This window comes from Giraffa tippelskirchi, chromosome 9, assembly GCF_054371585.1.
Source record: "Giraffa tippelskirchi isolate mGirTip1 chromosome 9, T2T-mGirTip1v1.2.pri, whole genome shotgun sequence".
NCBI classification, from domain to species: Eukaryota; Metazoa; Chordata; class Mammalia; order Artiodactyla; family Giraffidae; genus Giraffa; species Giraffa tippelskirchi.
The window spans coordinates 129,593,924-129,621,858 of record NC_137283.1 but is presented as its reverse complement, the minus strand read 5'-3'; the positions used below and the strand labels follow the sequence as shown (position 1 = coordinate 129,621,858).

At 45.0% G+C, this 27,935-nt stretch overlaps 1 protein-coding gene and 1 long non-coding RNA gene across 2 annotated transcripts in view; one reads left to right on the top strand and one right to left on the bottom strand.

Annotated features, from left to right (window-relative positions):
• The window catches only part of TBX18 (T-box transcription factor 18), a 29,474-nt gene extending 25,561 nt beyond the window's left edge, over positions 1 to 3,913 (bottom strand). The window contains exons 1-2 of the mRNA XM_081526683.1: positions 3,185 to 3,913; positions 1,834 to 2,038 (exon numbers count right to left, since the gene is read on the bottom strand). Coding sequence (XP_081382809.1) covers positions 1,834 to 2,038; positions 3,185 to 3,491 — 512 coding nt within the window. The 5' untranslated portion in view covers positions 3,492 to 3,913. The remainder of the gene's footprint in view (positions 1 to 1,833; positions 2,039 to 3,184) is intronic.
• On the top strand, positions 3,094 to 8,097 carry LOC145520378 (uncharacterized). Its single transcript, XR_014064439.1, has 2 exons — positions 3,094 to 4,453; positions 5,146 to 8,097. It is a non-coding gene; the product is annotated as an uncharacterized LOC145520378 (long non-coding RNA).
• Positions 8,098 to 27,935: the final 19,838 nt, after the last annotated feature.

Genomic DNA, 27,935 nt, shown 5'->3' with positions numbered 1-27,935 from the left:
CCAAATAGTAGAAATAGAAAATCTGAATTTCTAAAAGTGATAAAATATATTATAATGTGAAATTTTAAAAGGGTTATAAAAAAGCACAAGGAGCCAATGTGCCATGCCATAACCAAACAATATGTTCTTTATTGAGACAGGACTTCCTGTCTGCCGCATGGTAAAGGTGAAGTGCAAAAGTTGCTCTAAATTTGAAAGGTATAGTAAAACTTCTTTATTGAAAGCAGAAACTAAACATAATGTATATTTACCAAATCATTCCTTCCCCCACCATGCTCTGAAAATACTTCATTTAACCACACTTACTCATAACGTTACTAATTTAAAACAAGTGAAACCCACGTTTCTTTTAGCTTCCCAGAGATGCTTATCAAAGGAGATACTAAAGTAAATGCATCTATCTTTTAAAAAGGCACAGCAGCAAGGAATACAACAGCAAATTATTGTATATATATATGTGTGTGTACACACATATATATGAGCAGCTCCCTCTTTAAGGAAAAAACAAAAAACTTTCATCTACTGATTTATGTCTAGGACCCTTCCAGGTAATCTAATTTTTGCTAATTTAACCTTATAACACAAATTTTAGTAGTTATTTACCAAAAATGTTTCCATAACAATAATGCCATTAAAGACCACTTCCAGAGAAAAGAAAGTCCATTATTCCTAACTAGGCATGAGAACAGTTTAATACGCTGGCTGTTTAAGTGTTTTTCTCAGTGCACCTGTAAGATAAAGAGCAAAGGTGTTTAACTACATCCTTTATAAGACAACTGTTGCTTTGTGTTGTTGAAGACTGAATTTGGATCATTAATAAAAGCTCTGTGAAAATGTAGAAGGTAGCATATGGATTCAATAAAATATGTTTTTGTAATTTCTAATAAGTTTGGATACTTTTATACTATCCAGGTTTTTGCCATGTGTACTCCCTGAAAGAGTTGTGTGTGTGTTACAAGTTTCTTTTGAGGAAGATACTAGTCATAGATTTCACTGTACTAAATGAACTGAAAACTTAAAAACGGAAATATTTCTGTGCGCCTTCGAATTAACATGATCTGTGCAACAAATCCATTTATTTTACTAACTGACGGATGTGGAAATTTCACACTTTCAAAAAATAGATAAAACTTACAAATTTTGTTTTGGTATTCCTCAGCAAATTTAGGCTAATTTGTTGGATTTCACTTAGGAAAAAACTATAGTCACTATGAATCTATAGAAAGAATGGTTTTTAAAAATCAGAGCAATTGTTTTTGCAGGGATTAAACATGGTTTACCGATGATTCCAGTAATTTTCATCCTAATCTAATATCAAGATAGCATAACACAGCACATTCTCATACTGCCAGCGAATCTTTGGAGAAAGAAGCAATTGGAAATTTCGAATCTATAAAAGCAAACGACAGTTTTGCTAAAGAGTAAACTGTGTTTTTTTAAAAAGGGGTAGTGGTGGTGGTGGATAATCTGTTCCACAGTTCCAGAAACATAACGAAAGCCTAACTAAATACCTGAACAGATGCTAAGTCGGATCACGAATCTTTAACACCCCTGCACACGGAATATCAGAGGTCACCGTCACCGCCTCGGCGGCCACAGTGATTTCTCCGCAGCATCCAACGAGAGAGGACTGCTGGGCTGTGCCCCGCGCCGACTGCACTCCGGGTTAGGTAGGCAAAGTCGGACTCAAAAGTGAACCACTACCGAGAGACTCTTCTTATCTGTACAAACTGTTAACCAGAGACCCCACCGTGCTGCAGATTCTTTTCCCTCACCCACCAAGGCGTGGGGTGAAGCCAGGGCCCGGGCCGTTTGCGCTAGCTTGCCCTTTACCTGCCCGCCTTGGTGATGATCATCTCCGTGCCGATCTCGTGAAAGCGCTTCCAGAGCTCAGCTCCTTGCAGATCCACCCGCGGGGCCTGCGGCGAGGGCAGCGGGGTCCCGGGCCGGGCCAGGGCAGGCGCCGGGGACCCCTTAGGGGAGCCTCCTGGGGATGCCAGCGGGGAAGCGCCCTGCAGGAAGCCATCCTCACAGCCGCCTGGGCAGCAAAGGGCAGAGAGGGGGTACCGGTGAGGGCTCGAGATGGGAAGCCTAGTGGGGAGATAACCCCCCCGAGGGCGGCTGGGGAGAGAAAAGGGCTGTGGGAGAAACGGAAGCTTTCCTGCCATCCGGCCCTTGTAACAGGCCGACGGGTGGGTAAATACCTGCTCCGCCCGCTGAAGGGACGGACACTCGACGCTGAAGTAGGGCCCTCTTGGCCCCCAAGTCTCAAGTCCCGAAGAGGCGTGCAGCCCAAGTCCACCCCACCCTCCCTGCTTCCGCCCGGTCAAGGCCCCAAAATAAGTTTTGTGCCGCAGCCGGAGTCTGGGATCCGTGCCCGATACACCCCGAGCCATGGAGAGCAAAGAGCAAAAGCGCCTGGCGCTCGGGTTCCTGGTCTCAGATGCTTGGGCCTCGCTTCGCAATCGGCGTCCTTGCTTAGGGCCGGGCCGGAGGCATCCTCTAGAAATCTCTCCAGACATCGCTCTCCCCAAACTCCCCGGCAGTCCTGAGCGTCTTAGCAAAGCAGCACAGGGAAGAGAAGAGCGCGAAAAACAAGCCCAAGATCGCCGTCGGCCTTGGCAGCGGGAACCAAGAGTTGGGGGAGGCAAGGGAACAGCTCAGCTAGCCCTTGGGAAACCACGTTTGCAAATACACCGCCCTCTTCCTGGTTTGCCCAAACGGTTTAGGCGTTTGTTTCGGTTTCGGGGGGTACGCCGTCGCTCACCCCACTCTCTAGCTTTGAAAAGTTAGGAAATAAAAAAGAGCACCCAGGGGCTAGAAGCCCAAGGGAGGCAGATGCGGAAAGCACAGATCTGCACCTCTGAGCGCCGCAAATTGCAGCTGCTACGGGTGAGCTTCGCCGAGTGGGCGGCGGCCGCCTGAGAAGCCAGACTGGAAGCGGCATTTTAACCGTCTGGACGGTGACCCGAGTTGCGCGGAGGAGCGGCCAGGGCAGCGGGAGCTTTGAGCCCTGACACCCACCGCTAGTGCGCCTGTGGCTGAGTTGCCCTAGGTGCGTAGGGACACCGCGCGCTCGCACGCCCACAACTCGCAGAAGTTCAGGTTCTCCGCGGCGGTACGGGCCCGCGGGACCGGGAGGGGACGTGCAGGGAAGAAGTTTAGGCGGGAGGGGCCGACTCACCCGCGGCTCCGCGGGAGCCGCAGCTCCGCTCCAGGTCTGCGCAACTCCGGGTGGGCCCGGAAGCCGCCCCAGCCGGCGGCGGGAGCGCAGAGCCTTCATCTCCCTCGGAGCAGCCCTTTTCGCCGGCGCCGCCGCCGCGGCTGCAGCCTCCGTCATCTAAGGCCCCGGCCGCCTCCTCCGCGCCCAGCTTTCGCCGCTTCTTCTGAAGCTGTTGCTGCTTCTCGGCGCCGATCAGTGCCTCCACCGAAAAGGCGTGCGCCTTAAGGCTTAGCATGCTGCACGGCGAGCCCCTCCGCTTCTCGGCCATCCCCGCCGCCCGGCGCCCGCCCCTTGCTCATATACACTCGCGCGGGCACACGCACACACTCGTTCTCCTTCCCCCACCAAAATCTGAACGACTCTCGGGGCCTCCCGCAGGCCCAGATCAGCGCCCTTCCCCGCCGCGGGCAAAGACAAATTTGGCGTTTCCTCTCTCGCGACTGTGTTGGGATCCGAGGAACCAGCGACGCGCCCGCCAAGTTTCCTTCCCTCGGTCTCTCGCGCGCGCTCTCACTGATGGACTCCTTCGCTCCCACCCCCTCCACCTCCTCCTGCTGCTCCAAGATCTGCCTCGACTGATGCGCCAGAAAGAACTAACATGGGTAAAAAACACTCTGCGGACACAAATTAGGGATTGTAATTGAAATTTGTTGCCTTGATCTGTCAGCACTTCCAGGCAGGAGAGCGGTGGGAAGAACTTGCTCATTAGTGTCAATAAAGGGGCGGGGGCGGAGTCCGGGCTCCTGTCAATCACTGAAACGGACAGCCAATCAGAAGGCGCCGACTCCGCTCAGCCCGCGCCCACTTCCTTACAAGGTTGCAAAAAACCTAGAGTGGAAAGCGCCGCCATCTGGCTTGCAAGCGCCAACCCCGGCGTTGAACTGGGTCAGTCTCCCTACCTCCAACAGCCCAGTCTAGCCCAGGAGTCTCCAGCTTTCCCCACCGGGACCTGGAAAGGCTGAGGTTCCTGGCTTTGAACCGAAGTGATCCCCACATTAGAATACCAAGAATCTTTCAGTAAACCTAAAGTTCCAGTCCAGTTCCCTTATCGCTTAATATTGCCACAACTCAGAACATTTTGAATGGAGAGAATTCACAGCCACCAGGCCCATCTTTTCTCCTCTACACATTCCTGCCTTTAGTAACACCCATTCTGCACCGGGAGTGGCATAGACGTATTTATTTGTTTTACTCTGTGAATTTTTCTTGGGGACGGCGGGAGAATTCAAGGTATGTTTAAATCCTTAATATTTAGGAAAGCAAAATTCTATCCCATTATAGCTCAGTTCTTTCTATGAACTAGTTAGAGAAAGCACGCTTTTTCCGGAGCCTCCCACTTCTTTCATACCGTGACAGTTAATTTAAACCTAGGATTTTAATTTTTTAACGATAAGGACGTAGCTTTAAGACTCCTAAACAGTTTGCAAAGTGAAATAAGTTTTAAGACGCAGTAAGATTTCCATTGCAGTTTTAAAAATGTCTCTGTGATTTAACGTAGCTTCATATTTTCCCTGTTTTTGACGATTTGCTACTTATTTTCTCAGACTTTTATTAGAGTCAACATGTTTCTTTAAAACAAATTTTAAAATGCTTTTTAATTGAATAACACTAAGCACGTATCTGCGCTGTTTGTTTTGTACTTTCTACTCGACTTTTGCCCTGGATTAACAAAAATAATGGAGGTGGTGTAAATAGAGCAAGTCTCTTGTAGAATAAAATTCATGATGCATATTACTCTTAAATTTTTGATGTAAAATACAGGACAAAGGATTGTGTTGTTTTGTTTCTCTCTCTTTCCCTCGTTCTGTTTAACCTCCACGCTGTTCTCTGCCCCATTATCTCTTACTTCTCTCGTAGTTTCCAGTACAGGTATTCAGGCAGTAGCTTCTGAGTTTTTTTTTTTTTTTTTTTTTTTACCGTAGCTCCAGGGGGAACTCGCGGTTCCTTCCAGGCAACCAGGAGAGCAGAAAGCAGAGCAAGCGGTGCTCAGAGGCTTCCCCACACTCGCCGCCCTCTGGCGGGCCCAGCAGCCTCGGGGTCAAAAACGACTCCCTAGCAACCTGCGGAGGAGGCCTCTTTTAAAAGACTGAGAACCCTACACCCTGGAGGAGGTGTTTTGCATTTGCAAAAGAAGGCGTGCGCACTGTCTGGAGCGGGTCGATCTTCGGAGGACCTCCAAACTCCGCGGCGCCCTGGGCGGGTAGTATAGCTTTAAAAGTAAGCGCAAATACGGTTTCTGAAGCCTGCCCTAAGACCGGCGCGAGCCCGGGAGAGCGAGGAGGTCGCCCGGAGGGCTCGGGAAAGCTGTGGGGAGGGGGATGCGGTGGTGGGAGGGCCGCAGACGTGGCAAGAGGCTGCGCACCGAGCTCCGCGCGGCTGGGGCCTCTGGAGCCAGCATTCGCAGCCAGCATTCGCAGCCAGCATCCGCAGCCTGTGGGGACAGAGCGCCCTGCGCCAGGCTCTGGCCCTCGGCGACCCCTAGGAGAAGCAACGCGGTGCTCCTCCAAGCCGCCCTTGCGGCCTTGGGGATGTGGAGGCGCTGAGGCCCAGAGATGTAGTCTCCCGGGCCCTCAGGCCTACTCCGGCCCCACTGCAGGGGAAGGAGCAACCCCAGGTAGTCTGGGACCGTCACGGTTTTCCAGACGCGAAGCCTGCTTTGTAGACGGGCTCCTGTCCGCTTACGTGCCTCGCAGCTCAAACTGATTCAGAGACAACTGCACGGGCCTGCAGGGCACTCTGAGGTTCACACAGCGCCAAGGCCTCCTGTCCCCCTACACCACTTTCTCCTTTATCCTCGGCGGCGATGGACGCAGCCTTCCGGACGCGCGGACTTGTGTCCACTTATACAAGCCGGAAAGCCGGGTCTCACACACACACCCACGATGTTAGATGAAACGTGACCCGTAGAAATAATCCTGTGCCCTGGGCGCCCGGGACAGGACCTAGGTTCTGGTCTCCCTAGTCCAAGTCCCGTCTGGGTTTTGGGAACTACAGCCATGGAGCCGCACCACCGCTCTCCAGTTGGGCTCGCGCTGAATCCGGCCCAGACTCCTCCCAGGGACCCAGCGGGACCAGTTGCCCCCAACCGCCGGGAAGCAGAAGGTCGCAGACATCAGTGCATCCCCTACTTTCGCTCCAGAGAGGGTGCGCCGAGCTTCTCCCGGGGTCGGGAGAGAAGGAAGGCTGGCTTGGCATGCCATCCGAGTCTCGGCCTTCGAAGTGCTGGCGAAGCTAGCACCTTATTGCTGCGTTTTCTCAAAAGCACGGCAAGCGCGTGCCAGAGCCAAGCCAGGGCCTTGCACTTTGCGAGACAACAGAGCAAAAGAAGCGGGGACAGGGAGCGAATTGGCGGGAGAAAAACTTAACCCGGTGCGCGCGTGCACGTCTCTGTATTTGCATTTTTGCGTGGGTGCGTGTGTGTGCACCTGCGAGCGTGCAAACATGGGTGGGGGGCGTGTGACCGGGGAGCGTGTGCCTCTTGTCACTTGAAGAGAGAAAATGTCTGTTCCTAGTATGAGCTATGTTAAGGAAACGATTAAAACGGAATTAAACTGTCAACCCTCTGACAAGAATAGCAGGGCTCTATTTCAAGTAAAAGTCATCCAGGCAAGAACGTTGTCAGTGGGCTTGTCTCCAGAACTTGGCGGGGGGTGGGGCACGGAGAGGAAAGAACAGAACAGCCCTGTGAACTGTACCTAGTGGAATCCGTGTCCAGCCAGATAGCAAAACCAACGCAGGAAGGACGGTGGGTGTTGAAAAGCAAGTTGGTTTCCCTTCTTTATTTTCCTCGGTGCATTTTAAAATTGGACAGTTCTGAGAGATTTTTTTTAAATGCATTCTTCGTGTAGGTTCCCACTGTGCTTTCTCAGCCTAGAGCCTATTTACACTATAGTGTAATATATATAGATTCCACCTGCCAATGCAGGAAACATGGGTTCCATCCCTGGGTGGGGAAGATCCGAAAAAGAGAAAGAAATGGCAATCCACTCCAGTATTCTTGCCTGGGAAATCCCATGGACAGAGGAGCCTGGTGGGCTACAGTCCATCAGGTTGCAAAGAGCCAGACACGACTTAGCAGCTGAGCACACACACATACATGTTTGGAGACAGCTTGCTATTTATGCTTACTTAACATATCTACTTGTATTATATTTATAAACAGCATATTTTTAATTCTAAATTTAAAAATTCTAGCCAGGATTTCCTTCTCTAGATAGACTTTTTTTTTTTTTAATCTTTTGCACTTGACGATGGCCATGAGTTTCCAACCCTTGTGATAATTTTTCCCACTGAAGACCTGACACAGGAGGTGAGCCCTGGCACACAAGAGAGTTTGTTCTTGGCTTTTGAATGGTAGTTGCATCAGATGGTCCCCGCACTTCCGAACAGGCAGGATCCTGACTTTCTTCTCACGCGTTAAAAAAAAAAAGTTTGTTAGCTAGAGGATTAACATAGTGAGAAATACAGCAATAGACTCGAGAGAGGGGGTGACAAGGGCACCAAGGGAGTACTTATTTGGCTGCCTTAATTCGTAAGTGACTCTGGGAAGAAGCCGCATCCTAATTGGGGGCGTGGACTTCAGAGCCCCCCAGAGTCATTCAGCAGCACCTTACTCAAGGGCGGGGCTCCCTTTCTCCTCCACTTCCTTCCTTTCTTCTCTGCTCTGCTCTTCTTTTCGCCTCTCCCCCTGATCTGGGTTAATAAAAATAATAAAAGTTCACAAAGGCTAAGAGAGTAAATTCAATCTCCGCTCTGGCGGGCCTCCTCCCTGCCGAGTCTCCAACTGCAAACACAGACCCCGTAGAGAAAGCGATCCAGAACCGCAATTCCTCGAGGCTTCTGTCGCAGATTTGCACACACAGACAGCACATCCTACACGCTGGCAATTGTTCATCATTCTCTTCTTCCAACAACCAGTCTCTCACGTATTCTGGTCAGTTGAGAGCGAGTCTCGCTACCAAAGAAGTGCCCTAGCCCACGGAAGCGCTCTTCGGGGCTCCCAGGCGCCCAAACTCGATTTAGAGCCTGAAGAGACGCCTTCTAGTGTTGGTTTTTCAGTCAATACTCATTTCTCAGGGAGGTTTAGGGGAGGGGCGCAGTTTGGGGAGAGTAAAAGGAGTGTACTCTGATGGTAAGCTTGTCATCATTATTCCCTCCCTCCCATGTCCAAGTTCTCTAGTTTAAGAAAGGAAAGGAAGGGAGAAAGGGGTCCTCTAACCCACCAAGTTGAGGAATGGTGAGGGGGGAAAGAACCTGTAATGAATCCGGAAGGAAACTCACTCTGCTGGGGGGAATGAGCTTCCCCACTCATGTCCCATTTCCAGCAGTTATCGGCTGTATTTCCAGCCGATCCTGGAATTATTTTTCACCCTGTGCATGAAAAACCACCCCCTTCACTTCCTCATTCATTGACTCACACTCTGATGTCTCTACTACAGTAAGGGGTTAGTAACAGAAAAGTCCAAGAAGCAAAGTTTGTCTCTATCACTAATCAGGTATTAGTTGATTTGAAGGAGGTAATGAAATTAACGCCTAGATGTAAATGAATACCCAAAGGTGGGTAGTTGGACATTGCTGATACCAATATTGCAGCAGGTCAGTTTGGACATAAACCAAATTGGGACAAAGAATGGGGAAACTAAATATTCCCTAAATAGTTGATGGGCATTTTAATAGTTTATACTTCATAAAATCATGTTTAAATTGATATTTTAAATATGCAGCTTCATATTCTTAGAACTAAATATTTAATGCTATTTTCCCCCATGAATGAGGATTATCTTGAGTCTGCTGGTTTAATAAAATGAATTGAAAAGAAAACTGAGTTCCTATTTAGCTTCCATGTAAGAACCACTAGGTAAGGTTTTTAGCTTTTTATACAAATTATTACACCATCTAATTGGCTATGAATTGGACCCTGTTCTCCTCTTTCACATCTGTAGATACCTACAATTATTAAACAGTGAATATTTTGTGTGCATTTATATAATCTGCTGAAAGTATGAACAATAAAGAATGTGGCTAGGATTTATTCATATTTTTGTACTGACAGATGAAACATTTCAGTTTCAGCTGAATGAAGGGGATTTTGACAGATTAAGAGTAGCATTGGAAATTCACAAAAAGAAGTGAGCTATTGAAATATAGTATTAGCATTAATAATGAACTCTGAATTTAAACACACAGTCAAAAAACCCTGAAAACAAGCTTTGGCTTTTATACATTACTTTTGGTTTTGTTTTCATTTTTAATTGTGTGAACTCTTCCATCCTTTAACAAGATGAACAGCTAAGATAGAGGAAAAATGAAAGAGCTTATGATTTCCCTCTTTTGATATAAAAATATTAAAATGTGTCTCAAAATAATCTTACTGGAAAACACTTCCAACCTGGGTTTTCAGAAAGAATCGAATGAGAATCTTCAAGGCTAAAGAACAGTAAAAACAAGAGGAACTCTACCAAAGCATTTAGACATTTTGGAAATGCTGCATGTGAAGAATTCTCAGCATAGACAATGCTGCATTTCCAAATTCAGTCTCAACAAGAAAGAAGAAGAGGGAAAAAAAGTAAATCAGGCCATGCACTATAGGTGATGTAAATTTTGAATAACTAACATTTCTAGAAAGACTTGTGCTTTTTTATGTTAACCTTTAGCCTTTGGTTGGGTTCCTTCTCAAATTACATAAAATGTACTTTAAGAAGCACTCACTACCTGCTACAGATGTCCAGGAAAAACTGAATTATGGAAGTCGGAAACATATGGCAGTTGCCTATTGCAAAAGGAAGGTACATATGAAAGTTATAAATTTCTTTCTTTAAGTCAGCATTGTAAACGCATTTTATAGGGTTCACAGTATGTATTACATCGGTAGATTTAAATTTTTTTTTGAAATATACGTTTTTAGGAGATATTTGTGGTTTGAGATTCTAAGAGAAAGAACTCATCTTGATGTGTTAGAAATAAAGAAAAAACAATAAATAAAAATAAATGTGTGAAGAGGCAAATTTTTCTTTTATTTCCCCCACTTGTTACACTGAAAAGGACATCACACCATGTATTGGCAAAGGAATACTCACAACACAGGAGTTGCCTGTCAGCAGAGCACGCCGTGCTTACTGAGTTCCCAATCTGAAGAAGCAGAGACGTCAACTTGAGCAAAACCAGCTTGGGGTTGATATAAAAACCACCAGGTTAAGAACTGGATTATGCTAATGTCAAAACCACACCAATTAAATTTGTTTTTGAGAAAAACTGCCAACTACTTGCCGATCTTTTCCCCCATAAAAATATTAGATTTAATTTTATTTCATTTAACGCCTTTGAAACCACGTTTTGATTGCAATTGCAATTTAATATTATCTATTCAGAAGAGATACCAAGGACTATCAACTACAGAAGTATCTTAAACTTTCAAAGTTACTTGAAAATAATCCCGCTAAGTTTCTACCTGAAGCCCCCTTTGGTATCTTGAAACTTAATTTTAATTTGTGAATTTTAAGAGTCACAGCTCTCCTGTTCCAGTTTATTTGGAGAAATGTTAGAAGCAAGTTATGTGAACGGTCTTGGTTAAAAAGAAGTTTAAACAAATATATACTTGTTTAATACCCTATGACAGGGGCAGGTGTCTACATTTAAGGTCGCTGTGGCTTCCCATCAAGAAGACGGTCTTCAGATTTCCCTTGTAGAAGCTTGGGAGATGCGGGAGGCTGATCTCCGCTTTGCTGTGCAGGAATGAAATCTACTTGCTGGAGTTCGGGCTGTGTGAAATAATACAAAAATAATAGCAGATGCTTCCCACTCTGGCAGAATTTTCATTTGGTTGCGTTTTGAGTTCCTCTAATTGATCAATTGTTGAGTGGTCGCTTGGGTGGGTTTTCTCTTCCAGTTCCCGCCTTACTGAAAGCCAGTCCTGGCCAAGGTTTAGACCACTCGGTCTTGGTGTGGCGTTAAGAAATTGAGGTTTCATTATTGAGGGCTTCCAGACAGGTGTTGGGGGTGGGGGGAGGAATGCCGGAGGAGCTGAAAAGATTATCCGATTCTTTTCTACCTATTCATAATAAATTTGGGAACAGGAAAGTGCCAGGAAATTTCTGACCTCTTTCTCCAAGTTTTAGGTGGTTCCCAGAGTTCCTACCCAGATCATTGTCCTTGATTTACAACTGGAAATCTTCAAGGAGACCCCCCTCCAAAATAGCATATATTATTTAATAACAAAAACAGCAGTAGCAGTAAAGAAAAAGAAAGAAAGAAATCAGTCCAGTTTCCAGGGCACCCTAGAATCCCCAAGGCTGATCCGACTGGTAAAACATTTACTAATTCACATTCTCGACGAGGTTCCACGCCTAAAATTAAAATCCAGCCTGCGTTTCTGAAGCTCGTTTTGCTTTGGTCAATATCTGCGTTTTCTTTCATTTTGTTTCTGTTCCCTTCTGGGTTTGGTGCTTTTTTTTTTTCCCCTCCATTGCCGAAGACAATTTGATTTACAGTTTGACTGAGAGTTGCATTCTGTTTAGAAGGTGAAACGTCCAAGTCAGTTAGCCAAATTATTCCCCGACGGCTCCAATATTGCGCCAGAGTCCCAGAGTCAGTTATTTTTATGTCTGACTGTATTTCAAATGTGCAGGGTGATAAATAAAACCCGCCTCAAGCTGCAAACTATCTCAGTGTGATGAGGAACAATTGACAAAAATTAACCCAGCCAAAGCGTTGGGGTTCTCGCGAGCGGCTGGAGCATAAATCAGCATCGCGGCGGCTTCGGGGAGCAGCGCGCTCGAAGCCGCGCGCCCGCGGCAGCCACGATGTTCCAGCAGCTGCTGGGCTCGCCTGGTTGGAGTGAGTGAGGCTCGGCTCCGGGGATCTGAGCGGGAATCGGATTCCACTCCGAGTTCAGAGTCATCCGCGGAAGGGGCATGTAGGGTAGAAAGGCATGGCCACGCCTAAGCGACTCCCTAATTTATCACTGAGAGTTGTCCAGTGGGTTGTCTGTGAGTGAAGTCAGGAGGACTAGGGAGGCAAACTCAAGGGTGGGGGAATGAGCAGAGAGGAACAATTCCTCGACTCTCTCTGAATCCCAGAGGAGTTTCTCTGATTGCTCAAGTCACTTGAAAGCGAGATTCGTCTCAGCCATTAAGTAAATCTATTTTACGGAAAATCTAAGGAGCCTGGAAAGCTCTCTGCGTCGGCGCTGTAACTGCTTGGAGCCCGTGGCCCGCCAGTATTTTCACTCCCCAGTGCACACTCCGAGTCCTCGGCCACTTCTACGGGTGAAGTGGCCGACCACGACACCCAGGATATGTGGGTCAGGCAGAGGGGAAGGTGTCCCGGTCGGTCGCCGCCGGCCCTCGCCACCTGTTGCAGAGACCAAGTCTATGATTCCGCGACCCCAGGCGGGCTCGCGTTCAGCAGCCACAGGGAGTCAAGGCTGCGGAGCCGAGGGTTCTTTCCGTTGCTAAGAGCAAAGAACAGCCTTCTTGGTGCTAAGTGCACAGTAAGTGCGAAGAATAAATACATCATCTCCCGGGCCGGTTCTCTCGGAAAGGTCTCTCAGCCCCCTGCCGTTCGGAGCCAGCCGAGGGTTATTGATTAGTGTGGGCGCCCGCGACGCGCTTGCGCCTCCGCTCATAGGCTGAAAGGGCGTGCTGCCCGGCCGCCGCGCGCCCCTTGCCTAGTGCGGCGCTGGCTCCTCCGAGGAAACTAATAGTAAGGATCCTCAAAACCCTCAGAAAAACCCACAACCGCACCGCCGCCGATTTCCCGGGCTTCACCCCAAACGGCGGGAGCTGCTAGAGCGGCGCCGCAGAGCCCAGACCTGAAGTGCGCGGTGTGTGCGCATGTGTGCGTGCGTGTGCGTACGTGTGCGTGCGGTGACGGCGCGGGCCGTTAGGCCCGGTGGCTGCGGGAGACTGCGAGGGTCTGGAGTGGGGAGTGGAGGCTGTTCGTTCCTTGTAGCTGCCAATGAAGCTTCTCCTTTTAAAAATGGCTTAAAGAGCGAAGTGAGCGGAAACCTAAGCCCTCCCTCCCCCCACGCCCCGCGGAGAGCTCTGGTTCCGGGGCAGCGCGTGGGAGTTGGGCGCCCACCGCGTCCGCTGCTGAGGTCGGGCGGCCGCGTCCTGGGGAGCCTGGGCCTCTTTGTGGCTCCTGGGCTCCGCGGCGCAGGCCTCCTCCTCGCCCTCGGCTCGGCGGTTCCGGGCCCCTGACCTCGCCAGCCGCGCCGCCCACCGCTTCCTCCCCCGAGGGCGTAAACCCTAATTCACTCGGGCCTCGGCTAGCTCTCCGGCCCGCGGCCCGCCCGGCTGCGAAGTTTCAGGCAGACTGAGCTCCTTTCCTGAAGTGATTCCGCACGCATTTGTTTCGGGACCCCGGCCTCGTCCCGGCCGTAACCTCCTCAGCTTTACAACGGGGATAATAGTCTTTGCCGGCTCGCCCACCTTGTGGTGGCGGGATAATATATATTCCGGCTGGCAGAGATTTGTCAACTATCCCTCCGGGTGGCAGTTCACAGCCCTCCCAGATTGGAGGGTGGTGGAGTGAGGGCGTTTCAGGTCCCGGCTTGCGACTTCCCAGTAGAAGGGACTAGTGGTCTTTTAGGTTCCGAGGAGCCCGCCACGCTTCAGTCCAGGACACGTGATGCCCTTGGGGACCATCGGGCTGCACTGTCCTTGAGCTCTGCCTAGAGCAGAGCAGCCTTCCTGGAACCCTAGGCTCTTGGAACTAGGCTCTTGGTCGACCTCACCATCTCGCTGTGGGCAGCTGCTGCAGCGGGATACTCAGAAACTCCTGGCTGGAGCAGGAGCTGAGCGTCACCCAAAACCCAGGTTGAAAAGGAACCCTGCTAGGTTGTCCTGAACTGTGGACACAGTGGAGGCGACCCTGGGTCTCATCGGAAAATCAAGCCCAGAGAAGAGATTGGCTTCTGATGATCAAACCTCCTCCTGCTGCTGCTGCTAAGTCGCTTCAGTCGTGTCCGACTCTGTGCGACCCCATAGACGGCAGCCCACCAGGCTCCGCCGTCCCCGGGATTCTCCAGACAAGAACACTGGAGTGCGTTGCCATTTCCTTCTCCAATGCATGAAAGTGAAAAGTGAAAGTGAAGTCGCTCAGTCATGTCCGACTCTTCGCGACCCCATGGACTGCAGCCTACCAGGCTCCTCAGTCCATGGGATTTTCTAGGCAAGAGTACTAGAGTGGGTTGCCATCCTGGGAGAGTCTCAATTGAAGACATCCCCAAACTTTTTACAAAGCTATAAAACCATTTAGAAGAAAAAGCAGCTACATGGATGGAGGGAGACAGTTGAGAATTACAAGGTAAATAGAAGGAGGAACTTAAAAGGAATATTAATATGTATTTTCTTTGTACCTTAGTTGAGGTTAACCCCATAGTTTTAATGGTATAAACCAAAGAACCCTCCGACAAAAAAAAAGAAATATGCCCAACCAAGCCCTGGGCCTGCTAGCATAGTTCCCAGGCCAGTTGCAGTGACCTGTTACCATTATCAGTACCCCAGATACAGATACTCGGGGAATGAGCTTCTCGTTGTCATTTACGTTGAAAACTGCAAGGCAGTCCACTGATGAACTTTCTTGACTTCGCTCATTAGTGAGATTTTCTTGGGTTTTGTTGTTCTGTTGTTTAAAAAGGCATATTTCACTAGTTTAGGTCAGATTGTTTCAAACTGTCCCGTCTTGAATCACATAACACACCAATAAAGGAATATAAAATAACCTGTATATGGGGTAGTAAGCTAAGATGACTATGGGCTCTCGGTTGCATAGTTATTTCTAACAAGACTTCATTTGAAAAAATGAAAAACATTTTGGGGCAGTTACAGTTACATTAGAACATGTTGTGGAAATAAGCTTGCAGTTAGAGAAAAAATTATTAGAAACAGCTGTGATGTTAATGTTTCAAAACCCAGAGTACTCAATATGCTCAGTATCTACTTTTCATCATCATTTTTTCTTGTGCATCCACATAACGCACTACTCTGTGTGTAATACAAGACACTTGTTTAATAAAGCAAATGATTGTCTGTGTCAGGGAGATTTGGTCCTATTTCCCTCTCCCAGTCCATGTGCAGAGCAGATCAAAGACCTGATTACCTCTGTCTTTCCAAAGGCTCCAGATGGTGTCGTGAATTTTTTTTTTTTGGCTTCAGATATTTTAGCAATAGAATTCAAAGGACTAAAGAATCTGTGTGATGCTACAGATGAAAGCTGCACCTAGGTAAATTATTTTTTAAATTAATCTCATGCATACCTTAACTTTATTCCACTAAAGTTTTGAGGCTTCTCATGAGAATATATATTATGAATAAATATATAAACGGTGAGTAAAGGTTAGAACCAAGTAAAATAGAAATCAAAATCTAGGATCAAGATGAGAAGAAAATACTGATATGCATGTGGCTTACTGCACAGTTACTAAATAGGAACTTTGGGTTTGTCTCTGAGCTTCCTAGAAGCAAGAGTAAAGAGCAAAACAAGATGCTTATAATGCACAAGGAGAAATCTGATCAGTTTTTTATACTAAGCAACTGTTCCCATCACTTTAGTGATGATGTTAGTAGCAGCAGCTGTTCCATTTGGGAGATCAACTGCCTTTCCCCTTCCTGGCCCCCAAGTTCAACACACTCAGGTACTTTTCTTGGGTTGTTCTTACTTTGTTAGAATTAGGCTGAAGCTGCTTCTCTACACAGAGGCAGTTCAGGGTCTGGAAAGAACTTTGAAATCAGAGGGATCTGAGTACATTACTGGCTTTTGCACTTAGGGGTCTGCTATAAGCCTTGGCAAGGCCTCTCTGAAACCCAGTTTTCTTTATAAAGTGGAGACAAACTATGCTGTAGGCCAGAAGGAGAGAGTATTCTAGTTGTTCAGTCGCTCAGTCCTGTCCAACTCTGAGACCCCATGGACTGCAGCATACCAGGTTTCCCTGTCCTTCACCATCTCCTGGAGCTTGCTCAAACTCATGTCCATTGAGTCAGTGATGCCATCCAACCATCTTGTCCTCTATCGTACCCTTCTCCTGCCTTCAATCTTTCCCAGCATCAAGGTCTTTTCTAATGAGTCAGCTCTTTGCATCAGGTGGCCAAAGTATTGGAGCTTCAGCATCAGTCCTTCCAATGAATATTCAGGACTGATTTCCTTTGGGATTGACTGGTTTGATCTCCTTGCTGTCCGAGAGACTCTCAAGAGTCTTCTCCAGCACCACAGTTCGAAAGCATCAATTCTTTGGCACACAGTCTTCTTTATGGTCCAGCTCTCACATCTTTACATGACTACTGGGAAAACCATAGCTTTGGCTAGACAGACCTTTGTCGGCAAAGTGAAGCCTCTGCTTTTAAATACACTGTCTAGGTTTATCATAGCTTTTCTTCCAAGGAGCAAGCATCTTTTAATTTCATGGCTGAAGTCACCATCTGCAGTGATTTTGGAGCCCAAGAAAATAAAGTCTGTCTCTGTTTCTATCGTTTCCCCATCTATTTGCCATGAAGTGATGGGACCAGATGCCATCATCTTTTGAATGTTGAGTTTTAAGCCAGCTTTTTCACTCTCCTCTTTCATCAGAGGCTTTTTAGTTCCTCTTCGCTTTCTGCCATAAGGTGCCATCTGCATATCAGAGGTTATTGATATTTCTTCCTGCAGTCTTGACTCCAGCTTGTGCTTCATCCAGCCTGGCATTGCTCATGATGTACTCTGAATATAAGTTACATAAGCAGGGTAACAGTATACAGCCTTGATGTATCCCTTTCTCAGTTTTGAGCCTGACACTAAGAAACTTTTTGTGTGAGGCCGTAACTGCTGTCTTTATTGTCCTTAACAATAACGCAACCATTAGTTTCCTTTCTCCTTTTCCACAGCCACAAAGCATTCAGTGGCACTTCTCCATTTGGGCCTCAGAACAAATAAGAATGCCAAGCTTTAGACTGGAAGACCTGCCAGTACAGGCATATGAGCGAGGTGTCTGAGCTCCTTTACTCTCCCTGCTTACCTGTAGTAGTTATTTTTCTGGAGAGAGAAGGAAGTATTGGTCTTGAGAGCTTGTTTGGAGGTTCTAGCAGGGGAGCGCAGCTACTCGTATACCCTTGACCGAAGACCGGTCCTCCTCTATCGGGGATGGTCGTCCTCTTCGACTGAGCGCGCAGCTTCGGGAGGGATGCACATGGAGCGGTGAGGGAGGAAGGGGACACCCGCCTAGCCAGCCAGATCAGCCGAATCAACCCTGGCGATCAATGGGGTGACAGATGTCGCAACCAGATCGCCCTCATATCCGGAAGTATTGGTAAGACAGACCTTGTCTTAACCCAGCAAGTATAAGAAGTGTCCATCCTTGAAGCCGTAGGTCCACAGGTTCCTATTTAGTAACTGTGCAGTAGCCCCACTCCTAGGTACCAGTAGAAGTGGCAACTGTCTGGGTCACCTTGGTAATGAGGTGAGTCATGGCATGAATGAATTCCAAGAGAAGGTAGTTAGATCTCTTGAGTATTTTTTTGAAGGGGACAGGAGCTACAGTTTGCCGTCACTATAGAAAGTCAGTAATCTTAGAAGTATTGAGGATTTGGGGCAGGAACTAAATACAAGATAACCCTCCCCCTTCCCCCTTTCTCCCTCACTCTGTCTCTTACTGTGTGGAACTTCTAAACTGAGTACTTGTGAAGAATCCAGTAGTGGTCTAGGTTTTACAGAGACAGGTTCTCTGTTGCGGGTCCACCGCCTAAGACTACCCAGGCAGTTGTCCCCCAAGAGGTCCTCTCTTTTTATCCCTCTTCCTTCTTCGTTCTCTTTCACCTGCTCAGTACCCACTAGACCCTCACATTTCTCCTACTAAAGCTTGCAGGTTGATAATGGGTCAAATATCAATCTAGCATATCCAAGTCTTTATATTTTCCAACATTAGTTGTATCTTAGAAAAGAATGGCGATGTATATGTGCATGTGTGACCTGTTCTACATGATTGTAAGCATCCGAAGGCCATAAACATCTTAGTGTTTATGCATCGATTGACTGCATTTAGAATGGCAGGTAATTTGTTTCAGGTTGGCATAGCCCCATGATTAAGATGCCAAGAAGCACACTTGTCCTTGTTGTTTGTGAAGTATAGGCCAAGTGATCCAGAATAAATATCCAGCTCCTTTCCTTGGAAAATGCACAGAATATGGCAGAAGGGAAGCAGGCTTTATGATGTTTTCTTGTGATGGGATTTTTCCCACCTAATAATGCAGATGTTGGGTACAGAGTAAGGCATGCAGCCCTCAACGGGGTCCACCTAGTTGTGGGAAGGAGTTTAGAGAGGCCTGACTATTCATGTGGCATGGTTTTTGTGGCCATGTTTGCCAACTGCCTGAAACTCTCTCAGAGGAAGGGGAAGAAGGAGTGAGAAGACAACTGTACTCTGTTAAAGTATGTGAATCTGAGCTCTTCTGCTGGTTTCAATGGATTCCAGAATTAAGGCTGCAGGCAGAACCAGTAGACTATTTTCTAGAAGAATGCTGGTGGGAGAAGGTTACAGTAAGTTCTCACAGTAAGGCATTTTCTTGCTTCCTCTATCAGTTGGGTCATGGGACCTGTAACCCAGCTCCTGCCTCAGTCACCTCTGCTCATCTGTCACTGGAGCTCCTCTGAGCAGCTCTTCGTGCTGTGGTCCACCCAGAGCTCCAGCCTAGCCAACTGGTGCAGCACTCCTGCACTTCCTCTCTGGAAAACTGGTGCTTCTGGAGCTTCTGCTGCTATTGCTTGCTGCCATTAAGTTGCTACACTTACCTGTTGCCTTGGTTACTGATACTATCTCCACGGTTACCCCAACTTCCCATTGCTGCGCCTGTCTTACATGTTGGAGGCCCTGTCAAAGTGCTTCCTACTTGCCTGCATGGGGTTGGGCTGCAGTAGTCCAGATTACTTGTCTTTTCCTTCTGCTGTGAATTCTCCTGCATTTTCCTTGCCTGGCTTCACCCACACACAGCATAAGAGTGAGCTAATGCACTTTAGCCATTCTTTCTAAAGGTCCTTTCTTTGACTGGCAGGCCCAAAGGTGTGGCATGTTACTTCCTGTGCACCTCTCCTTGTTGCTGCAGAAAGTGCTCATGTGCCCACATATGAAGATTGGTTGCTGTTCGCCTTCAGTCCAGTTAGATTTGGATGCATATTTATCCCCATCCATTTATAGTGCATTTATCATATAAGTCTCAGGCTTATTTTCGTAAATTTCGATATTGTAGAAGTTATGTATTAGTCATGGCAAGTAACGCTAACTGATGTATCAAGCAATTCTTGAGAACTCCCAGGTGGCACTAGTGGTAAAGAACCTGCCTGCCAATAAAGGAGATGTAAGAGACGTGAGTTCAATCCCTGGGTTGGGAAGATCCCCTGGAGGAGGGCATGGCACCTCACTTGGCATGGTGCCAATACTCATGGCACCAGTATTTTTCCTGGAGAATCCCACAGACAGAGGAGTCTGGCGGGCTACAGTCCATGGGGTTGCAAAGAGTTGGACATGACTGAGGCAACTTGCATAAGACAGCAGTAGATTTTTCTCTGTCCTAGGTTTTGGAGGGAAACCCCAGTCTTTTCTGTACAAGAGATCCCAGACTAGTATGCCCCAGACTCAAAGGACAGAGAAAATTAGAGTGCACTGTTTAATCAGGTATAAAAACTAAGATGAGTACTATAGGCCAATGTTTGGTTTTTGTTCTTATGAAGCTGGTTCAAGGACAGAGGTCTCTTTGAGGTCAGGGAGAATTACATTCCATGGAATTGAAACAAGGTGTCTGGAGGAAGATGAAGATATGAAGAGCCAAAGGATCTCCACTTATTGTGAAAACAGCTGTATCAGTGTTAAAAGCCCTAAATCCATCTATTACAGATCTCCATAGTGTTTTTATTGCCAGAGTAGTTTCCAGTGACTTGGAACTTGGGAAGGTTTAGCCAACAAGTTATAGAGATATTCCAAATCCAGAAATTAATCATGTCTTTTCTGGCCTTTTACTTTTAGTCCTAATACATGCTATCAGCACTCTCCCTTCCTTCTCTGTCTTGGTTAACATTTTATTTGTCCCTTTAATGATTTAACAGATGTCAAACTTTGTTAAGGGTTTGACAAGGGTTGATGTTGCTCAAACGTCCTTGCCCAGGTCTGGTTCATTTATGAGGGGATAACAGACCACTGATGTCATTTTCATGTGCTTTGATGGAAGTTTTAGTGTCCCAACTCCCCTGCGACGGAGTTCTACACTTTTAAAGTGGTTGCAGCCTTCTTGTTAAGTTCTTTTCCCAACATATTCTTGCATTTTACTTTTTCATCGAACAGTATATTGTAATACCATTTAGAATAGTTGATTCAACACCAGTACACTCAAATTTTCCAGATGAGAAATAGAGTTAAGAGAAAAAAACGTGAAATCTCCTCTTTTTAAGAGAGATGATGGTCATTGCACATTGATCCATAATTCTAGTCTTCAAAGAGACTAGAAAAACCTTTGTGCTGTCTGTGCTTAGAATAGTTGCATTTATTGTTTAAAATAGCCAGACTTATTATTCTCATTCCTGAACTTTTGTGTGAGAGAAGGTCTTAGAAGTCCTGCCAGAACCTTAGAAGCTGTTTGATTGGTTAATGCTCACTGGCCAGATTCAAAGCACCCAAGGAAGGCTCTGGCCAAAGAAAAAAACTAAATTGGGATCCTTTGAGTGCCAGGAGACACATATGTCATGAACAATACTGACCATGGAGAAGAACTGGCCTTCACCTTCAAGAGTTTACAGCTAAATGAACTGTATGAAAGCATCAAAAATAAGTTAACTATATTAATAGGGCTAGGAACACATAGAGGCAAACTAATGATAGTACCTAAATACTATAAAGACAGTGAAAATACTTCACTGGTATTCTTTTATGCAGAAATATTAAAAAATGCCTGAATAGGAATCAGGACCAGGTGAAGACGTAAGAGTTGAGAGGTTGTTTCTGGTGCAGATCCTTTAACTTGCTGCCTATATGACTTTGAGGGAAGTCTTTTTAACTGATGAGCTTCTGTTTCCTCAGCCAAAAAAGAAAAAAAATACCAGAATAATGTGGACCCTGGCAAACGCATTAACTGACTATATGGATCAGATGAGACAGTATATTTTAAAGCACTTTAAAGCAAAATACTGCATACAGGTAGCTTACCACCCCTCATCCACACACAAACTGTTGTGGCTCTTTGAAGCAGAAGGAAAGAATCCATAGGAAACAACTCTTTGGGGTGAAGGTGGTGTGGAGGTAATTGTTTTGGTGTGCTTTTGACACCGAAAGTACATGTAAAATCAGTAGTGTTAGCAGAGGCCATTTTTTCTCCCAAAGTTCACTTTCAGCTGCTGAAGTCATTTGCTACGTGAATGGAAACATAATTCAAGTGTAGTAGAATGTGGCACTTGGTGATGGCTGCAGATCAATCCTTTGACAATTTGCCAAATTACTAATTGCAGAAAACTGTCAGGTATATATCTTTTACCAGGTGGAGAAGGTTGGTAAAAGCCTTTTCACCAGCAGAAACAGGCATGGCCAGGACAGACACCTGCAGAAATATAAAAGGCTGTAAAGTGTGTTTAAAGGATAACTCCTCCATCCACATCTTAAATGCTAAGTCCCGGAGAATTGTTTTAGTATCTGAAATGTAAATCATGTGGGAAACTGATAACTGAGCTGCCCTATCCAAACATTTGTGAAAACTACTGCTGTGCACAATCGCCAGAACTAATCTTTTAAAAAAATTCAACAATAACTCAGTGAATTGGTCATTCAACAACTTCATCAGACCAATAAACAGTGACCATTGATTCAAATGAGTGTGGGTTGAATCTAAAGTGCTTTCCCCATCTCTCTCTCTGTTGAAGAAGTATGAGCACTGCTATAGTGGCATTTAGGCAATGGAGATTTTCAGAATTGGATGAAAGACTCATAGTTTATTCAGTTTGAAGCAGGATCAAGAATAGTGTTAAGGGGATGGTAGGCATGGAGGCCAATGCTGGGGTGAAAAAGCCCTTGGAACCCAGGTATATGGGGTCCATCCCATGAAAAATGGTGTTCAGACACAGAGAAGCCAATCAAATTTCAGAAGCACTCACAGTAGGTTTAGAGCTGTGTTTAGACAATGATTCTGAAGCCCCTCAAGTGGTGAGATGTGGGTTGGTGACATCAGTGTTAGGACCTGAGAACAGCAAAGGACCAAGGCAGCCAATGCTGAGCCAGAAATCGGGAACCCCAGGTTCTGACCCCAAATGTAGACCAGTGCTTTGAACTCTCTGTGAAGGTTTTTTTTTAAATGTCAACCCATTTTCAATTAACACATGGTCTTGGTGTACATGACATACACTTGGGTCGTGCCGAATGTGACTTAACAAGTGGATTAGATGGCATCCAAATTGGTTTGCACTCTCTTCAGTGAAACAAGTACACTGCTTGAAATGGGCTTGCATGTCACAGAAATATCAAAAGTGCTGTAAGATTTTTAAGTGTTTATTTTTCAGTTTTTTAACTTTGTGAACAGATAATGGTTTATGGACTTACAGAGGGGTGCATGGTCTCAAAATTGTCTTCTACTTTGATGCTTTATATATGCAGATGTGGGAGGAGAACTCATTCTTTCAAATATAGTGATACTTCCTTTTTGGGTCATTATTGGAGAATGAGAATGTGAAACTTTATGTAGGTGAATGCTTCAGAAGATAGAAAAAAATTTAAAGGAATATCATCCTACCTTGTAGATGCTGGCACACTGAAAGTAAGAAGTGGTAGGGCTGACAAGGAAAACAGTCTTATAAGCACAGTCCTCTTAAGCAGGTAATTGTGGTCTCCTGGATGATGTCACATATCATTATAGCTCTGTGATACTTGTTAATCATAAAAAGATTAAGTCACATTTTAAACTCTCTGTTTAAAGGTTAGGGAAATAAACTGTGTTTTGTTAAATATTTAATATAAATATCAGTATTTTAAAATTGTATCACTAAAAATTGGGTTCAGCAAATAAATAAAACGCAATTTAAAACTGTGGATTCTAACTTCCTTGTCTCATATCCATCTGATAATGCAACTGGAACTGATGAGGCACACTGAGTCCACGGGGAGAGGGCCGAGGCTCCATCTGTCCTGCTGATGTGCTTTACAAGGCCTGCACTCCCAAAGTAGCCACGCATGTCAAGGTTGGAGGCCCAGCAATTATGTCCACATTCCAGGGCTTTCCCTTTCAGCCTTCCCAGAAGTTGCCATGCCACCTCTGTTTATATGTTAACCATCCAGAATTTAACAAATGACCATACCTTGCTACAGGAAGCTGAGAAATGTAGTTTCTATTCCAAGGGCCAAGAGTCCAACCAAAAATTGTGAGTTCTAATACTACAGAAGAAGAAGAAATGGAGATTGCAACAAAACCGGCATCCTTTTAATCAGTATTTTAAACTTCTGCTTCCAGATGGCTGCGACATGAAAGTCAAAATATTAAAATTGGGTTATATCAATTCTACCTCTATTTATTAAACACCTACTAATATGCCAAGCACTGAGCTGGATGCCAGCCATCCACAGATGAACTAATATAATCCTTTATCTCAAGTTGTTTAAAATCCAGTGGGGCATTGTAAGTGCCATCAACAAAATATACTAGGAGTATTAAAGAGGGAGCTATTAATTTTGTCTGGTTTGGGGAACAAGGTTGTTAAGAGAGTCAGGAAATGTTCACAGAAAAGATAACATTGAAGGAGAAGGCAATGGCACCCCACTCCAGTACTCTTTTGCCTGGAAAATCCCATGGACGGAGGAGCCTGGCAGGCTTCAGTCCATGGGGTTGCTAAGAGTCAGACCCGACTCAACGACTTCACTTTCACTCTTCACTTTCATGCTTTGGAGAAGGAAATGGCAACCCACTCCAGTGTTCTTGCCTGGAAAATCCCATGGACAGAGGAGCCTGGCAGGCTTCAGTCCATGGGGTTGCTAAGAGTCAGACCCGACTGAATGACTTCACTTTCACTCTTCACTTTCATGCTTTGGAGAAGGAAATGGCAACCCACTCCAGTGTTCTTGCCTGGAGAATCCCAGGGACGGTGGAGCCTGGTGGGCTGCCATCTATGGGGTCGCACAGAGTTGGACACGACTAAAGCAACTTAGCAGCAGTAGCAGCAGCAGCAGAGTCCTGTTGTGAGATGCTGCCAGAGGAAGAGATGTTGATAAAGTCACCACACACAGGAACATAGCTCAGGAGAGCCATAGCAGAGTGACAGTGGATGGCATATTGGTGAAACAGCCCAGGGAGGTGGAGGCATGTAGCTGGAGAGGGAAGTTGAAGTCACATTTAGAAGGATTTTCAATGTTTTATTTAAGAGTTTGGCTTTTATGGACAATTGAGAGCTATTGAACTGTGCTGTTTGTTATTTGTGTGTTTTCAAGCAGGACAAAGATATAACAAAATCTCAAAATCTCTAGTCTTAGGCAAATAAGTCAGACAGCACTGTGAAAGAAAAATGGAATGGGAAAAGGGATAGGAAAAAGGTAGGAATCTACTGCGGTATAGTATATAGTATGTCTAATATAGTATGGTCAGAGCAGGACCCAAAACATTGGCCATAGGGAGGGAGATGCTTATGAGACACATTTTTAAAGAAGTAAGAAGACTTGGTTGGAGAAGGTTGATGTATATGTGGAGTGAAGGAAAGGGAGTTACAGTTTCAGTGTGACTGACAGTATTTTTTTAACTGCTGTCAGACTCAAAAGGAGAATTAAATTTAGGGACAAAGGTGATTTTCATAAATCAGATCGTGAAGAGATAAGACCTATAGAACATCAAGGTTTAATTCCTATGGGCATTTACAAATTTTAATTATCTGCTCCTGAGGGCAAGGGCTATTGTTTATCTCTTTTCCTTCAGTATCTCCAATAAATGCTGCTTGACTGTGACTGCTGCACAGTATCAAATATATATTGAGTTAATGACTAAATAACTCAACTAATACAAAATCTAGGGAGGAGATAGGAATTTGGAAGTCAGCAGTACGTGTGTGATACTTATTGTTGTTGTTCAGCTGCTCAGTCATGCCCAACTCTTGGCGAACACATGGACTGCAGCATACCAGGCTTCCCTGTCATTTACCATCTCCTGGAACTTGCTCAAACTCACGTCCATTGAGCCGGTGATGCCATCCAACCATCTCGTCCTCTCTTGTCCTCTTCTCCTGCCTTCAATCTTTCCCAGCATCAAGGTCTTTTCTAATGAGGCAGCGCTTTGCATCAGCTGGCCAAAGTATTGGAATTTCGGCTTCAGCATCAGACCTTCCAATGAATAGTCAGAATTGATTTCCTTTAGGATTGACTGGTTTGATCTCCTTGCTGTCCAAGGGACTCTCAAGAGTCTTCTCCAACACCACAGTTCAAAAGCATCAATTCTTTGAAGGTCAGCCTTCTTTATGGCCCACCTCTCACATCCATACATGACTACTGGAAAAACCATAGCTTTGACTAGACAGACCTTTGTCAGCAAAGTAATGTCTCTGCTTTTTAATATGCTGTCTAAGTTTATCACAGCTTTTCTCCCAAGGAGCGAGTGTCTTTTAATTTCATGGCTGCAGTCACCATATGTAGTGATTTTGGAGCCCAAGAAAATAAATTTGGCTGCAAATTTCCATTGTTTCCCCATCTATTTGCCATGAAGTGATGGGACCAGAAGCTTGGGTCCCGGGAATTGATTAAATGAATAATTAGAAGCAAAAAGAAAAAGAAAAAGAAAATTTAGGAACCTTAGGTGATCAGATGAAAACATGTTCTAGAAAACAACATAATATAGTTTTAAGATTGAGATAGAGGTGAATTCTGTTAAATGCCACCACAGAGGAAAGTTTCATGAGTACTCAGCTCACTAGTAGATTTGGAATTAAGAATGTCAGAGACTGTTTAGAAAGCAATTTCTGTAGAGTGATGAGTCTCAAACTTCATTGTGCATCAGAATCAGGAGGGCTTGTCTGGTAGATCTGAGATGTTTGCATTTGTAACAAGTTGCCAGGTAATTCTATACTGTTGCTGGGCCAGGATCATGCTTGAAGAACTACTGCTATAGTACTTCAGAAAGAAAATAATCAGATTATTTGGGGATGAAAGAGACTTTGCTAAAGGAAGAACTGCAAGAAAGATGTGGGGAAAAGCCCATTCTACTCACTATTTTATGACTTCATAACCTCCTCATGGAAAAGCAATAGAATACATCTTCCTTAACTGTTTGAAGCTGAAGAACTTTTGTTAAGACATGCAATGTCGTCAAACCTCTGTTTCCTATTCTGTATAAATAGGAGTAATAATAAAACCTACCTCTGTGCATTGCTCTCAGTAATAAATGAAGTATCAGTGATGTTATAGCATTTATCTCTATGTTAAATGCTCACATAAATAATGTTGAGTCTGAGCATATACACTGTTTATCAAAGGCCAGAAAAGCCTGTACATAAATGTATCTGTTAACAATAAAAGCTGCCTCTACAAACCTTCAGCAACCCTCCAAAATATGTTTTTATAATTAGCACTGGAGTGCCATCTATAAATTATAAATTGAGCAAATATAAAAGGCTTGATGTGTGTTTTCAGGGACAATGGAATTTAATACCATATATCACAAAACTTTTTCCTTCTTTCTCTAAATATGTGCTCTTCCAGAATTTCCATCTCCTAAAATATTTTCCTCTGGTCACTTTTTAAAATAAACATTTAAATTAATCATTCGACATTTCTTTCATTAATGTGATGAGTGAATATAAATCACTAAAACATGTTTGAGGAAAGAGTACAAAAATCCATTCAAATAAAATATGTGAATGTTTACTAAAGAATTTAATAAGAAGCCAAAACAAACTTTGTCAATATTCTTTATTAAACAAATGAAGTATACCTTTAAGTCACACTATGTTTAAATAATGAATCCATAAGACTGGGTAAACAAACCAAGATGTTGAGAAATAAAATGTAAATATGTCTTACAAATATTCTAATCCAGTAATTATATTTAGGTAGGCAATGGTTACTGAGAGTGATGTTTTATGACTATATAATAATGCATATTAAGAAAAGGGAAATGTTTATTATAATATCAACTTCATATAACTGTTCTGAGAATTAAATCATATACATAGAATCTTCAGATTACTTGGAACAGAGTAAACACAACAATAACAATAATATACACAATAGCTATCACTATTTTTGTCTTAAATTATGGTCAAGTTGTTACTACATTAGCCTAGTTTCATCAATATTCTGTCATTATACAGTGTATGTTATCATTAGCCTCATTTTACAGATGAGGAAACTAAACCTTACTGAGGTGAAGTAACATTCTAAGTACCATAGCTAGTACATGGTGGAGCCAGTGTTAGAACCCAGACTCTTGAGAGCTCTTTCTTCCCCTCGAAGAACTGCTACAGTACAGTCCCTCCATATGTTGATGTATATAGTATTATGAATCTAATAGAAATGTTGATGAAGGCATCATACTGAATGTGTATCCAATGCATTTAATTTGAAGGATTTAACTACAAAGCATGCATGATGTTAAATTGAATGTAGGAAATGTGTCTAAAAGAAGACTGAGATCATGTGGAGAATTACCAAAACATGCCAAATAACATACTATCAGTTCAGTTCAGTCACTCAGTCATGTCCGACTCTTTGCGACCCCATGAATTGCAGCACGCCAGGCCTCCCTGTCCA